The sequence below is a fragment of the Schistosoma haematobium genome, chromosome ZW (genome assembly GCF_000699445.3).
Source record: "Schistosoma haematobium chromosome ZW, whole genome shotgun sequence".
In the NCBI taxonomy this organism is placed as follows: domain Eukaryota; kingdom Metazoa; phylum Platyhelminthes; class Trematoda; order Strigeidida; family Schistosomatidae; genus Schistosoma; species Schistosoma haematobium.
The window spans coordinates 85,704,840-85,721,024 of record NC_067195.1 but is presented as its reverse complement, the minus strand read 5'-3'; the positions used below and the strand labels follow the sequence as shown (position 1 = coordinate 85,721,024).

The window sequence follows — 16,185 nt, the reverse complement described above, 5'->3', positions numbered from 1 at the left end:
GAAATATTTAAAACATTCAACTTTATACCAAGTCATCATACGTTCCAACTTTATTTTCGTACGAAACTGGTAAATAGTATCTTAAGCCTGCACGTCGACATTCAGTCTCAAAGTAAGATATTTTACGACTAGGCTAGCATTTTATATACTTCAGAAACGTTAGGACAATTGTTTAGTATATACTAAAAATACAAATTCATCTCAACACCACTAAATCTCAGGTTTGAACGCCACTCTATCTACTCTGGTTTGCGGAATTGAGTACTATCATCAGTCCTCACACTTAAAATATATCCATCTCATACATAAGTACCTGGTGAATGAGTTTACTGATTATTTATCATTAATACATACCGATTTTTTCCGACGCATATTTGTTGATCTTTTTTCTGTCAATTCTGTGCTGTAACATTGATAAAAACATACCTACATAATATTCCTGTGGTATGACTATTGTGACCAGTTGAACTGAACCCACTCTCCAACAGCACAACAACTCTTACCGGTATGCAATAATTCTTACCATTATTAAAATGAAATGACCGTGAAAGGCTGATAGTAATCAATAGTTTGTACATTATATCTGTTACGTCATAAACACTACTCAACCAGAAAACATGTTTACTTCGAAATCTGTTTAAAGTGTGTGGGTTTCCTTCTCTCTTTTCGTGCATATACATGTATTGATAAATTGTACACAGTATTAGTATACTGCTCTTTTCTTAGATTTGTTTATTCTGTACTCGTCCACATCCTTGTCCACTTTTTTTCTTCCCTGCCAAACTAACTTTGGTGTTAGGACCACTGCTGTTCGACAACAATCCCGTGATGTACTTTTTTGTAATAGATTTCGCTGTCTCACTGCCCATTAGTTTCTGTCTGTCCTCCCAGTTTTTTTTTTAAAATTTGTTTCAGGTTTGTATTATCAACCTAATAATTATGTGTAAGTGATTACTAAGCTTTATACAGTAGCTAGTACATGTTCTGTAAGAGCCTACCGGGCACACTAATATTCAGCTGCTTGCGTTAGTTATAACCAATATGGAACTTGGTAAATATATACATTAGCTCAAGTTGTCACACTGCAACTATACATCGAGAACAAAATTATCAAGGTAAATACCTGAGTATCAAAAGTATTAGTGATATTGAAGATTCGGCATAAAGAAAATGACTCGATAAAATGAATTAGGTGTATAAAATGTTTCTAAAACTCATGATATAATCGGAAAGAAAGAGTGAATACAATTACATCATTGAAATAGACTCTAAGGTTTATCAGCTAACGTTCGCAACTATCCGTCACATTAATAGCGTGGACCTCAACTGGGTAAACTGTACGTACTAGAATGACTCAGATCGATGGTCGATAACTTCAGTAATTTTAGAGGCCATGTAATAATAAGTATCAATCTTGAGAGGACTAATGCTCTTGTAGGATTTGATCCACGTCATATTGTTTCGATAATATTAGATGTTGCCACTAAACTATTCACGCTACGAATAATTCGCTGCAGAACTGAAATACTTGCATAGAATAGTCACTGTGTATTAACCAATTTCTTACTTATCTTTTCTTCATTCCTAACATAATTCTATCGACTAGATGGCGAAACGGTCAATAGTATCTAATTTCCAAGTATCCCTTGTTGATAATTCCCAGTTAGCTCGAAATTTAGGTCCAGTCCTTTCATAGGCCTCTAACCTCAAACTACAATGCTAGGCAATACAAATTCACTTAGACTATTGGCTTCATTCAAGTTAATGGATAAAATTTGATCGACACCAAGAACTGGATAGCAAACACGAAATCGTCTACTACACAGTTCTCAATCAATATTCGTTACTTATTTTTTTAAACTTTATTAAATGTTTAGATTCATTGCACTGCAAGCCTGGTTCTCATTTCAACTAGGATACTAATATGATCACTAATATTATTTTTATTATTGGAACTTTTCTTCACTGAATCACAAGATTGACTAGTTTTCTTACAAATGTAACCCCTCTAATATAATTTTTTTGGATTAACATCAGCTCTGAAATCAGTGAAAACGTCGGAGTACTGGACAGTAGCTTTGTTATATTTTAAGTCCGTTAAACAGTCCCTCCTATTTACCGAAAGATCTTCGGGTCTTCTCATGAGCACAATTTCTTTCAAACTATTGAATTCCAATTCGATTTTTCTACATTCCCATCTCGAAATTGAACAACCTGTACTAACAATCCAACTTGGACCGATGCATATATGTGCCTGGTCCTACGTTGTAGCTGACTGACTGTTAAATCCCTTGTATTGATCCTGTTTAAATTCACATTTAATTAAATACAATGCAGTGGCGATCTAGTAGGGTTCTAAAATATTGACTCACTGATTGGACAGTCTAATACCTTCAAACAATAACATTGTGGAAAGTACACTTTGTAATTACAAATTTCTATGCTTGATTTGTTTTCTCATTGTTTCACGACAATGTCACAATTAACTATTTTTTTTTCCTGAATAATATTTCGTTTGAAAATTTTAGCGTAAAGCCGATGGTGTTATGTGGCGTAGTCGTGAAATGGAATTTAAAACTCAACTAGCTGAACGTAAACAAGGTTATTTACAATTGGAATATCAATATGAAAGTCTACTAACATCACAACGTCTTCAATCGAAAACCGATAATCATGAATTGATGCTTAGAAAATCATCATTGGATTCTGATAAAATATTAGAAATGACTAATAACACTAATAGTACCACTGAACATAATAGTTGTAATAATGCTAATCGTTTTACCCTTGGTAGTTATTTAAAATTTACTCAACCAAACCCACCATCTGACCCATCAAATTCCACTGTATCTACACCAAAATCAACAATGGATAACAAAATAGTGAATTATGATAAATCATATTGTCCTATTAATGGTGAATTATATTCAATGTGGAAAGATTTACCACCAGCTGTTATGACTGAGTCAATTGGTCCATTAGAAGATCTTTGTCTTATACCAGATGATCCAATGATTACAAGTGTTTACTTGAATTCATCTTCATCAGCAACGTCAACTACAACAACAACGACAACATCTCCACCGTCAACTCCACCATCTATTATATCGAATAATCATTTCTAGTCGTTATTATGCTTGTACGCTTTCATGATACTTCTTGGTTATACTGCTAATATTAGTAATTTTTTATATTTACATACAGTTACACATATATACATTCAAATATATTTTGTTGTTGTTATCTATTGTTCGAAGTGTAACTGAAGAGTTTTCTCCTCCTCCTCCTCCTCCTCCTCCTCCTCCTCCTCCTCCTCCTCCTCCTCCTCCTCCTCCTCCTCCTCCTCCTCCCCTCTCTCTCTCCCTCTCTTTTTTTTTAACAACTAATCTACCTTCATATTGTATATCTATTACAATATTTTGATATTTAAATGTATTCATTTGTTGTTGGCAATAAGATATAGAACACATCGATTTTGAATGTATAATATAACTGTTGTAAATGGATACCTCATTGGTCTCCCCTTTATTTATTTATTTCTCGTTAATCACTTATATTTGTTGATCCTTTCAGAAAGATTTTTCATTGAAAACATTTAAACAAACATGATTGATAGTTTTCTTTTCTAATTTAGAAATTCTTATTTATTTCCGTCTATATAAAGAGAAATGTTTTTAGTCTTTCAGATACTACTTATATCATGTATAAACATACTTATATGTTTACAACTCTTCTTCTTCTTCTACTTTTTTTCTTTACCTCATCACTGTTTTTGTTGTTTTGAAAATTGTTAATCAATGTGTTATTGTTTGTTTTTTTCTCCATTTTCTAAAGATGTTTCCAATGTTCACTATCATCATTGTATCTTCATTGAATAGATTGGTAATAAAAGAGTAACATTCATCTATTTATGGATAGATACATTTTGTTCTCTTTTGCAATTATTAAGTAATCCATTACGATGATTCATTTGTGTACATTAAGTTTATTATATACATATAAATATGATCTGTTTGTATATGTTCATCGTTGCCTGCTTTTTTTGTGTGCATGATATTAACCCCGGTTTATGAATATTATGTAACTATTAACTGCTGTTCATTGTGTTATGATTGGTCAATGATTATAATGACATGATTCCAACTTTTATCATCAACATCATCATTATTCTCCTTACTTTATAAAAGGTATCTGCTATGGCAAAATTGATTTTTCTTTCATGAAGATGATTACAAAAACACGTCCAATTATTATTATTATTATTATTATTATTATTATTATTATTATTATTACCATGTTTTGTTTTTCGCCCTTCATTCTTTTTCTTGCTGTTGTTGTTGTTGTGATAAAATATTCTTTCTAGATGTGTATACACTACATTCATTTCAAGATTAGATATTATTATTATTATCATTATTCGTCTATGATCCATGGGTTGTTTTTTATTTCTTTACCTTACTATTTACCCATTTCATAGGAAGGAATGGGATTTATTTTAAAAAAAAGTTTGCCTCCTTTATTACTTTGCTTCAAATGCATTTATAACGTATTTTGCATATATAATCTATATGTATCTATGTATTACTCTATTTTTGATCGAGTTTTGTTGACTAAGCTGGGTGATATGGTCGTGAAGCTTTCATCGTTCATCATAGAAGACGTCTACCTGAAGTTTGTGCTGATGATGTCATTCAGATGAAGGATAAGAGGTCCACGACCAAATCATCCAGCTCAGAGAACAAAACTTTATCAAAGTTATCCACTTGAGCTACAAATTTTCTCCACCATTTCAAAATCATATGAGCATGGTATTGCTCTATTGTATATGTTTTGTTTAAAGTGTATTCTATTACTTCCTATTATTGTTAATGATTATTTGTTCATTTGAACTATAGACAATCTATTCATTTACATCTCAACACAACATTGATATTAGTGTAAATCATTTTACTCTTTTTTATATCTCAGAGTAAATGTTTTTTTTGTGTTAGTGACTGAGAAAATAAGAAATTATTGATTCTGAAATTAGTTCCTTTTTTTTTCTTCTTTTTTTACTTTATTGAAATCATAAAGTTATCCATGTTAAACTATCATTGAAAACCTAGTGATCTAATAACCCTAGCAATCGATGGTTAGAGACCTTGAATGTGACATTGCTCAAAATCGTTTGGAATGGCGTAGGAACATTCACTCTTTGTGTTCTCCTAAATTCTAATCTACTGAATTCTTCATATCCCTCATCTTTTTCCTCTTTCCAAATTTATTTCACTGGATTATACTCCTTGAATAACATCTTCAAACTCTAATCTTTCCTATTACTTTTATACTTTTACTATCTCCACCACTATGGGATTTCAATCGACAACTCCATCTATGTACTAATGTGATATGGCAACTCAAACGGATATACGTATGTATGAAGTTCTACGTTGTTACTGACTGACTAACAATCCTATACTGAAAAATACTTTCAATTTTGTTTGTTTGAAACTGGTTGAATAGCTTGTATGAATTATTCACTATATTCATATTGATATCTTTTTTTTGGATATATAGATGATTTCAGGAATTTATATGATCAATATAACATTGTACTAAGGTAGTGTACTACTATCAGTAATTTCTATCTCATTTATAATTGTCTTATGATCCGGTCACATTAATCCGTTGTTTTAAGCTTAAGGTTAATAATTCTGTATGTCTTTATATCATATAGAATTCCAGTTCCTAGTTAATTTCCATCAATAATGAAAATAAGTCATTAAATAACACGTTTTAACGGAATTCGCCAACCAGTTGTAGATACGGTATATGTGTTTTTAATGAGTTCATTCGTAGGCTAACTATATAATTGCATAATCTTGGGAAATCCATTGAAGCTGAGTGGTATAAATATTTAAATAGTTATCTTTTTTCATTCTCTGAAGAAGTGACTCACTGAGTCACTAAATGTCAGGATATTGCAAATATAACATCCCTATTATTTATACGGTTAGTGTATAACCAAATCTGCAGTTGTTCACTTATGTAGTAAATATTCCTTATTTATATATGGATCTGTAACGTTTAGATTGGTCATTGTCGCATGGACTTTTTTGAAATACGAGGTGGTTGGACTGACCTAATGAAACTGTGTTGAATTCACTGTGGAGCATCATTTGCTTCGAATTTCCAAGTACACTTTGCTGATGAGCACCAACTTCGATGAAGCTTGAATTCAAGGTTTCTAAGTTTTAAACATAAATATTTAGATGACTTTATTTTTGAGATGAACTGATTTGAATCAATGTTTATTCCATTCATTAACACATCAAATATTATCACTAGTAACCTTCATATGATATTTCACCATGACCGACAATGAAATTGCATAATATGTCTACTGATTGTACATTTTACATTAATTCCAAAATTAAAGTACTATAATCCAGTTTTTTTTGTCCTCCATCGTAGTTGCCATATTCTTCTTATTCCCTTTGATTATTATTAACAATATTCATTTGTAATATCTAATGCAATTGGTTGCCATTTATTCTATTTGTAATCATTTTTCTGCTGTTAACGAAATTTGATCGGTTGACATTGTATTGTGTTATATTGAACCTCAAATGATGAAATGATTAAATCTTTCAACTTCACTCTACCTTTTTTTATTCAAGTAGTCGAATAGTAGTATCATTAACTAGCCTTCGCAAAAATGCATATCCCGTAAAGTTATGGAGGAATTCACAAACAAATGCCTAGTTGTTTAATTTCATTCATTTATGGTTGATGAAATCTTAGGTAAACAAAGTCCAAATTGCTAATCAAGGCATTTTTTTATGGTTTGGAATGTACCCATTTTGAGTAGACCCCTATGCAATCTATTATTATCTTTTCAAGTCTGACGTGTAAATATTTCATTTCTAGTTCTGTTGAATTATGTTGTACAATTTCTCACATGTGATGGAAACATAAAGACAAGGATTGGCAAAGCAAGGGCAGCATTCTTACAGTTGAACAACATATGGAACTCGAAACAACTGTCAACCAATATCAGGATCTTCAATACGAATGTCAAAACAATTCTACTGTACGGAGCTTAAACGTGGAGAACTACCACAATCATTATAAAAAAAGTACGAATATTGATAAACAGTTGTCTACGCAAAATATACTAGGTCCACTGATTGGATACTATCAGTAACAATCTACTGTGACAGAAAAAAAATCAACTTACAACTGAAGAGGGAATTAGAAAAAGATGTTGGAAGTGGATAAGACATACATTACGGAAATCACCAAGCTGTATGACGAAGCAAGTGCTAACATGGAAACGTGAAAGAGGAAGATCAACAAACGCACTGCAATAGGAATGTGAATCAAACATGAGAAGGATGAATAGTTACTGGAAAGGATTTCCCAGGACAGATTTTGATGGAGAATGCTGATGGGCAGTCTATGTCCCTCCACAAGGGATAACATGCCTAAGTAAGTATATCTCATATGAATAACGAGATGTATATTTTCTGTACATCGTGTTTGTTTCTTGCGGTGTATGCTCCTATATATAAATTGAGTCAAATTTAATTCCACAATTTTATCTCACACTAATTTCTACAATAAACTTATTCTATTCATTCACGGCTTGTCTGCTTATGGAAATACTTGTAATATACAGAGCTACAACAAATTTCGCATCAGACTTCATAAGTCATTATTTTCATCTTATTCATCACGCAACTTTTAACTCTAAGTAAATATCTGAAGTTGATTGTGACCTAGGTTCCACCATCGTCATTGGAAGTTAGATCCCCAACGATGCTATCAAGGTCAGTTTTTTCTCATTAATAAACACTCATAATAATGCTTTGAATCACATGAAGTTTACATAAATTGTAATTTCCACTTCAGGTGCCATCTAATAAGTGTTCCCTATAACTTAACTTTCATAGTATAATATACCCATCGTAAGGTTCCACTACAAAAACATGTTTATCAATTTCAACCAGTCTTAACAACTTTATAAAGATGAATTTTGCTAAACTTTGCAAAGTATACATTCGTTTCATTATCGCGTCTCAAGTTTCTTGAAGAAATCAAAAAGCAATTATAAGATATCAAACTATTTCAGTATATCAAAACATTTTTCTACGATTATGAACTAATTACATTCCCTTTTATTAAATTTTGTCTAATTATATATATTTAGAAGGAGATTTTTGTAGAGATCGTAGTAATTTAATAATTTAGTTCATGAGTCAATTAAAGTTAAACCACTATGAAAAACTCTGAAACAGTAAGCCGTCGTTTTGTCCTAGTATGAGACTCATCAACAATCCATATCTACGATCCCACCCGTAGGATTCGAACCCAGAACCCTTCGGTCTCGTACGCGAATGCTTACCAACTAGACCACTGCTAAGGCATTCAATGGTGTTAATGTCTAAAATTCGACCAATCCACGATATTGTGCAACCATCCACCATTATCTTGATCGAGTAACTACTTCACAATAGACACAGTTGAACTTCTCTGGCCACGACTTGTCACTAGAAATCCCGGAAATACCTCATGAAGCCAGTCACTAGTTAGCATATGATGATTATTACCGGAATAGGGTTTTTGTGGAGATTGTAGTAATTACATAATTGAATTCATGGTTCAATTAAAATTAGACCACTATGAAAAACTGAAGCACTAAACGGTCGTTTTGTCCTAGTATAAAACTCCTCACAAATGCATACCCACCATCTCACCCATAGGATTCGAATCCAAGACCTTTCGGTCTCACGCGCAAGCGCTGAACCTCTAAACAACTGATTCCTGCAAGGTGGGATCGTGAATGCGAACTGCTGAGTCTTAAAAAAAAGTCAATAAACAAATGTCTTATGATTATGATTATTATTTTTGTTTTGTTTTATTAAACAAAATAACTAAATAGTTTCCATCTAATTGAAACATATTCATTTAACCTATTCCATATCATCGTCATCATCATCACCATCATTATGTTCCTTGTCATGTTTTCTCTCTATTTTCTTTTGAATCATTCATTGATTGCATCATCTTATCATTGTTTGGATGTGTTAATATCATTGTAAAAATATTGATTAATTTCATTAAATTTTTTCATTAATTCCGGTAGAAATTGATTCAATAATTGATCACGTTCAATACATTGCTCTTTTATGATATTTAATTTTATATTGATAAGATATTGATAAAGCTCAATAGATGATTGAATAAATTTCTTTTCTTTATTTTCATTATTTGTGATCATAACTAATCATAAAACAACAACCAAATATATAAATGAATAATGGGTATAAATAATCAATAGAAGATGTATATAGTAACTTGTTATATTCCTATGAGTATAATTGTTTAGCAACTAAATTATTCATATTCATGTCCCTCTAATTATGAGCTTTATTTTGATCTATGAACTATTATGATACGATTTACCATTCTTGACTTATACTCAAGTCTATCAGTCTCTATCTCCCACATTCACAGCCACATTTGGCTAAATCTTGTACAGGTGTTGTTTCCTATTTTATACTACGATATGGTCTGTCTGGTTTGTATATAAACCCAGTATGCTTGAAATAAATGATTGATATCTCAGAGGCTGAGATTGGTGTTCTGGACTCCATCAGGTAGGACAAGACGGGAAGAAGGACCAGTGAAGACTCTAGACTGCTCGTACTTGTTTTATGCATCATTAGTCCAGTCGATAATTCAATGTTCTCTAATTGACGGTATCATCACGTTATACATTAACAGGGCACATAGGCCACATTAATAACATAACTGAAATAACCTCTGGTCAATACACTACTATTTAGAGTTGATTAAATTTTATTAAACAAATTATAAAATGATTACTAGTTTCGATAATTTGATATTGCAATGTATTTTATTGAAGACAATTGATTAGTTTCATGTTAGTTGGGAATCATCAGTAAGGTCTATCGATGGAAGTTGAAAATTTCAATGTATTTTTGTTTTTGAAAGAGATGTGAACCATTATCAAAGACATTACCATTGAACTATTCGAGATACTTCCTGACCTCTTAAATAATTAGAAATCTACAATAAGTGACGAGTAAAGCATGTTTGATGATTTTTTCTAACCATCTAAAATTAAATTAAGTTCATTAGAATGTTGTCCATGAAATTCAATCAACATTGGCAATCATAACTAGTAATTGGTGAAATTATAAGTAGATATTTAGAACCTAAGGGAAGGTGAATTACAGTCCGAACAGATCAATAATAACATCGCTGGTTATATCAATCAGTAAAGTCAGTTGATGACGTTGTAAAACTTCATCGACTAAGATGGTTGGGTCACGTGGTACGTATGCCTGAACACCACTTACCACAACGCGTAATACTGACTAGTGTTGGAGACAGTTGGAAGAAAGTTAGGAGTGTGGCCAAACCAAAACGTGGAATCAATGCTTGAAGTCACTAACTTCTAGTCTGAGCCATGTTGGTAGATGCAGACTACTTGGTTGGGGTCCGCGTGACTATCGTAGTCAATGATTGTAGACTCTGGGTGACATGGCTCAGAATCGATCACAATGGCGAAGGTGTATACACTCTCTGTTTTCCCTTAAACTAAGAGATTAAAATTGCTTCATATCTTTCTTTCTACCAACTAATTCTTTCTTCCTGTATTATATCCTTATATGCAATCTTTCTTTTATATATTACCACCATTGAATTAACTACTTCTATGAGTTAGGTGTTCATCTTGTTGTACTAATGAGGTGTGGCAACTTGGACCGATGGATATATGTGCCTGGTCCTATATTTTAGCTGACTGACTGAAGCAATACAAAATGTTGCAAATAGTTAAAGAAAGAATATCAGATAGTATGCAATAACCAATTGTTGATCAGATTTACGTAAACAACAACAATCAATGCCTTAATCATTACCTTAATTAACTACCTTAACAAATGAATAAAATATAGGGAAAATTTTCATTTGATGTAGATAACATTTTATGATTCATTGAATCGATACACATTGCAAATCGTAAATCAATCGAACCTTTTATAGATTGATATTGATTTCTTAATATTGATTTAAATCTCAATATCTTTTCCCAATCTGAACAAATATGTTGTATAGTTTGTTCTTGTTTTGTAATACCCTAAATATTTAATAAGAATTTATTATAATAAATAAATTGTAATATGCTGAAAGGTTAACAAGGAAGAAATAATTAGGGGGGTGGATATACTTAGTAACTATAATATAGCCTGCAGGGATATATGCTAAACACAAAAAAAAATAGGTCACTTTTATTTAGATATCCAGTGGGAAGATACAAGTAAACAATATCAAGTGAACTGAAAACTTCACCCTTATTGCATAAGCAAGGACTCAGTAGCTAAGTGGATATACACAATAACGTTTGAAGTGAATGGTACTGAGTTGGAGTCTCAGAGTAAATATCAACTCTGAGATGCAAGTATATCTAGCTGACGAGTCCCAAATAGAAAGAAATGCGTGTCCTGGATTCCACTGCTAATCACTATCCATCTTTGTAGGTGTCATTACCAAGGTTTGATTTGATAATTTCGAATAAATTGAGCATTGGGTTGATTGTTATAAATAAAAGTAATATATTTGTAATATCCCAATGAGTAGAAAATTGGATTTTCTGACGTTTCGTGACTTAGTGTAAGTCACTTCTTCAGAGAATAAATAACCAAATTAAAATTAATCCAAGTTTAAATAGTACAACGGAACAATGCAATAATAATATTGCATCAAACGAAAACAGGTCTGAACAAGTTGATGTCTTGTCATTTCTGTCAGGGTGATTCATAAGTGATAAGTATGTAAATTTGTGTGTGTATGTATATGTGCATTGTTTAAGAATGAAAACTTGTGTGACCTTTATGGTAAGACAGGATAGAGTTTAAATTTGTAATATGATAGTGTGAAATTGTGAATTGGATTAATTTTAATTTGGTTATTTATTCTCTGAAGAAGTGACTTACACTAAGTCACGAAACGCCAGAAAATCCAATTTTCTACTCATTGGGATATTACAAATATATTATTTTTATTTACTATCCATCTTTGTTTAGATATCCAGAGTTTTAAAATTACTGTTTCTGTGTTTTCTAATTATTAATTAATTAACATTGATTGTTGGACTGAGACATGTTAATAAGTTCAGACTATGGTCGTAGCCAATAGTTGGAGACTGGCTGATATAGTTCAATTTCGATCACAGTGAATCATGTATTTATTATTTCCATACCATTAGATCTTCATATTTAAAATCAGCGTATTATTTTTTTATTCTTCGAATTCATTTTCGCTTGTCAAATCGTACTACTTATGTCTAGTATTATTTACTACCACAGACACTGTAACTATTTCTACTACTCTGGGATTTGTTATGATAATTTTATTTCATTGTAATATGGGAACCCATATGTTCCAGGTTCTACAATGCACATATTAGTCGAATCATTTTCACATTGGAGTATCCTTGAAATATTTGAAATGCGTTACTATTTTTCTTTACTGCAAGAGAAATTTTAAATTTCTACATACAGCATTTCAGATTATATACGACTGAAATAAAGGATTAGAAACATGTGTCCAGATGTATCAAGGATGGAAATTTAGCCATGTTTGCTATCATTAACAGCTCTTTATAAAACATTTATCTCGGATTTAGTTATTTTCAAAGGAATCTATGATTGTGAGTAGTATGCGTCATAGTTTGATCTCATTTGCGGTACCAATGAAAACCAAGAGACAATGGACAAACGTTCCATTCTAGTACGGGACTATTCCGTAGGATTTATCTATAACCATATCGAGGATCGAAATCAGAACTTTCAGGTGTTGTGACGAACGTTCAACCATTAGAACTATCGAGAAATCACTGTTGGTGGGCTTCAAACACGCTGGGAGTGTGACAATTGTCATCATTCCTTTTGAATGGTCGGCATACTATATTGGAAATTGTTTATGGTTAAAGTTATATCAGTGGTTTTGATGTTTATGCGTCCACCATGTGATTTGTATATTTATTTACTTAAAACACGGGATCTGAAGGTCGTTGGTCTATTTCCTGAAGATGTCGTGAGTCCCACTGATTAAAAGTTCCATAGTGGTACGATATAGATTCCTATTAGTTCCCGGTTTTTGATGGTACTTAAAAGTTAATCAATGTGTGACCAAAAAGTTAAAATATACAGCCTGTGATTAATTTATTGTGATCACTTCACTGAGACAAAGAATAAGAAACATTTTGTATAAAGTGGGTGGGACTTTCGGAACGTGGATTAGATTCATCAACCAAATCCATAGAGAAGAAAAAGACGTTGAATGCGGTAGATAGGCAAGTGAGTCTCTCACTGGGAATAATTACAGATAGTATAATGACAGGACTTTTAGGGACATAATGGAGAACAATAGGATGAAAATTCGTAGTCACAGGACACCAAGGAAGTCGGAACGGCGTCGGAAGCCAGTCACCAGGCTGCAAACAGGCTCGAAGAAGAAAGGATAAAGGGGCTGGGGAGGTCCAGAAAATTCCTTGAAAAAAGCCTAAATAGCCCCTGGAAACGTTTAGTCCAATCAGCATTAAATAAGCGTTTCTCATAAACTACTGGAAAGTGAAGTCACGTGTCACATTTCTGATTGGATGGTTACCAATCTTGCTATTGTGCTTAGTAGGGTTCCAGAAGCCCGAAGCCATCTGAAAAGCTATAAATACCTCCAATTTCTGTACATAAACTAACTTTGAAGTAAAGCCTCCTTACCATGTTTCGTGCTTTTCCTCTCGTATTCAAGTTGTTGTGTAGAGTTAGCCTGTGGTTATTAGAAGAGCTTAGAAAACCGATTCAAGCGTTCAGTCAGAAGATTTACCATTATCAATACTTCTTTTGAGAAGTAACCTATTCGTTTCTCTCTGTAAAAATATGTATGCAAGTTGCTTTTCTTAACCCCCCATGGGGGGGGGTAAGACATAGTATATTGAAGTTACGAGGCAAGCACAATACATTTCAGATCAGAACAAATAATCTATGTGTCTGAATTTCTAGTGCTGTTTATTTAATACAAACCAATTTTGTAATTTTTTTTATCGATTTTTAATTTGTTTACTTTAAATAAACACCGAAAAATCCACACAGGTACGTGCACACATATTTATGCATCATATGAAGTTGAATAAGCATGTTAAATACACACATATCTATCCAAGTGTCCATAAAGTGGAAAAAAATTGTATAAATATGATGTAAACATTTTAATCAATCTATGTGATAAGTAATGTAGAATGGTATTCTTTCTAAAGAGCAAATGAAAAAGGGTACACATGAATAAGGGCTATCATGAAAAAAGCGCATATAAGTAAAGGTGAGAATTGAAATGGGGAATAATATTTTTGATGATGTGAAACATGTCCGATTCGTCTTCTGTCCTTCTGCTCTGCAATCAGTCAAAAATGTAGTTTTCTAAATGTCTAATGAAGAATCTGCCTCCAAATGCCCTCACATGGCCATGCGTATATAGCCTCTGCCAGGGAAGTCCTACTCACTGCCTTCTCGTGGCGGGAGTGTTGTTTACGAAATTGAGAGGACGAAAAGCGAATGTCCGGCGTTTAACCGGGTTAGTGGACATGGAGAGTCCACCTAGGGGAGTTGGAAAACACTGATTCCAAACCAATAGTGCACATTGGCTCCAGGATCTTGAGGGAATAAATGGCGTATGAACCAATAATTGGGAACCGGCTACCATGGTACTGCATCTCCTTACGATGCTCCACTGTCTTGTGGACGAGATCTTTAAGTTGAAGGCTCCGGGTGTGTCCTCCTAGGAAAATCATCTACTTCGGTTTGGGCGCCCTCACACAAATCAAATGAGATTTGTGTAGGGCATATGTATCTAGTGCCCTCTTGTACTAGTATTTATGTGATCAAATAAAAACTCTGCTCTCAATAAATACTGTAATTCTTCAAATTTGTTTACAAATTTTTATTTTCATTATAGTAATGTTATCTCGTATATCTATTTCAAGCAGCCAGAGGATAGTCTATTCAAGGGGTAGTACTTGGGAAATTTTCGATAGATTTTACTTTGAATAAGTTTTAGATACCAAAAAAACGCTTTTATTTTAAAATTAAAAAGTCATACTCGGAATTCTTCATTACATATATTCTCAAAAAATCATCATTCTTTGTGCTCTGTAGTGAAACTTAATGTCGATTGTTGACAACTGGGATAATAAGCGTCAAATAAGTTCTTTCTGGTTAGCGCTTTTTCAGCGAGTTAGTTTTCTACAGAATGGGGTCGCTAACCCCATGCCCAATTCTTCTCCTTTGTCCGTGCTTCAGATCGGCAGTAGCCCCAGGGGGGCTCCAAGTGGAGTCGTCAAATAAGTAGGTTTTATTTCATAATAATAATTAGATGAATAGGTGGACCTCATACAATGACCATTATTAATATAAGATTATTATGTAGATAATTTAAATAATCATTTATTTCAGTTGAAACTATAGGCAGATTTACAGATGGTGAAGATTTGTAGCTCAGGTGGATGATTTTGATAGAGTTTTGTTGACTGAGCTGGATGTTTTGGTCGTGGAGTTTTCATCGTTCTTACGAATGACATCATCAGCACAAACTTCAGATAGAATTGAAGTGTTCAAATTTCTCCACATGTGGTTAACAGCTTGTCCTCTAGACCTCGATGTTAATTGGTTCTTGTTGACCTTAAACCTGTCATTGTTTAATTCTTTATTTTGTTTGTATCTTTCATTGGTTTGGTTTTTGACTAAAGCAAAACTCCATCAAAAAGGCAGATTTACATTTGACAGAAAGGAATGTTTAAGCAGTTTATTTTTTTAAAATTAGTTAGCTTAATTCAAAAATCCAACTATATAACAACAATGTCTCAGATGATTTCGCTGTAGAACCGGTAGCAATTCACCATTTCAAACCTGAGTTATATGTCCAAAAACGTGGCGTTAAGTTGTCATAATATAATGACTCTAATAACTAACTTCACTCGTTCACATAATCGGTTATTGTTACTTTTTATTACCACCTTCATGTTTTTTAAACTTTTCATTTTTACCGTAATCATTATTCCTTATATATTTGGTTCTATCTTATCATCTCTCTTTCACTTCTTGATCGTTACGCAACTTTACT

The 16,185-nt window shown here is 32.7% G+C and overlaps 2 protein-coding genes across 2 annotated transcripts in view; one reads left to right on the top strand and one right to left on the bottom strand.

Moving 5' to 3' along the window:
• EVI5_1 (ecotropic viral integration site) overlaps window positions 1–16,185 on the top strand; it is a 78,199-nt gene that overhangs the window by 56,596 nt on the left and 5,418 nt on the right. The window contains exon 17 of the mRNA XM_035731133.2: window positions 2,529–7,470. Coding sequence (XP_035588556.1) covers window positions 2,529–3,125 — 597 coding nt within the window. The 3' untranslated portion in view covers window positions 3,126–7,470. The remainder of the gene's footprint in view (window positions 1–2,528; window positions 7,471–16,185) is intronic.
• MS3_00010517 (uncharacterized protein) overlaps window positions 9,053–16,185 on the bottom strand; it is a gene marked incomplete at its 3' end in the record, with an annotated part of 72,341 nt that continues 65,208 nt past the window's right edge. Inside the window, exons 19-20 of the mRNA XM_051218893.1 lie at window positions 11,047–11,149; window positions 9,053–9,264 (exon numbers count right to left, since the gene is read on the bottom strand). Of these exons, the coding sequence (XP_051072742.1) occupies window positions 9,053–9,264; window positions 11,047–11,149 (315 nt within the window). The remainder of the gene's footprint in view (window positions 9,265–11,046; window positions 11,150–16,185) is intronic.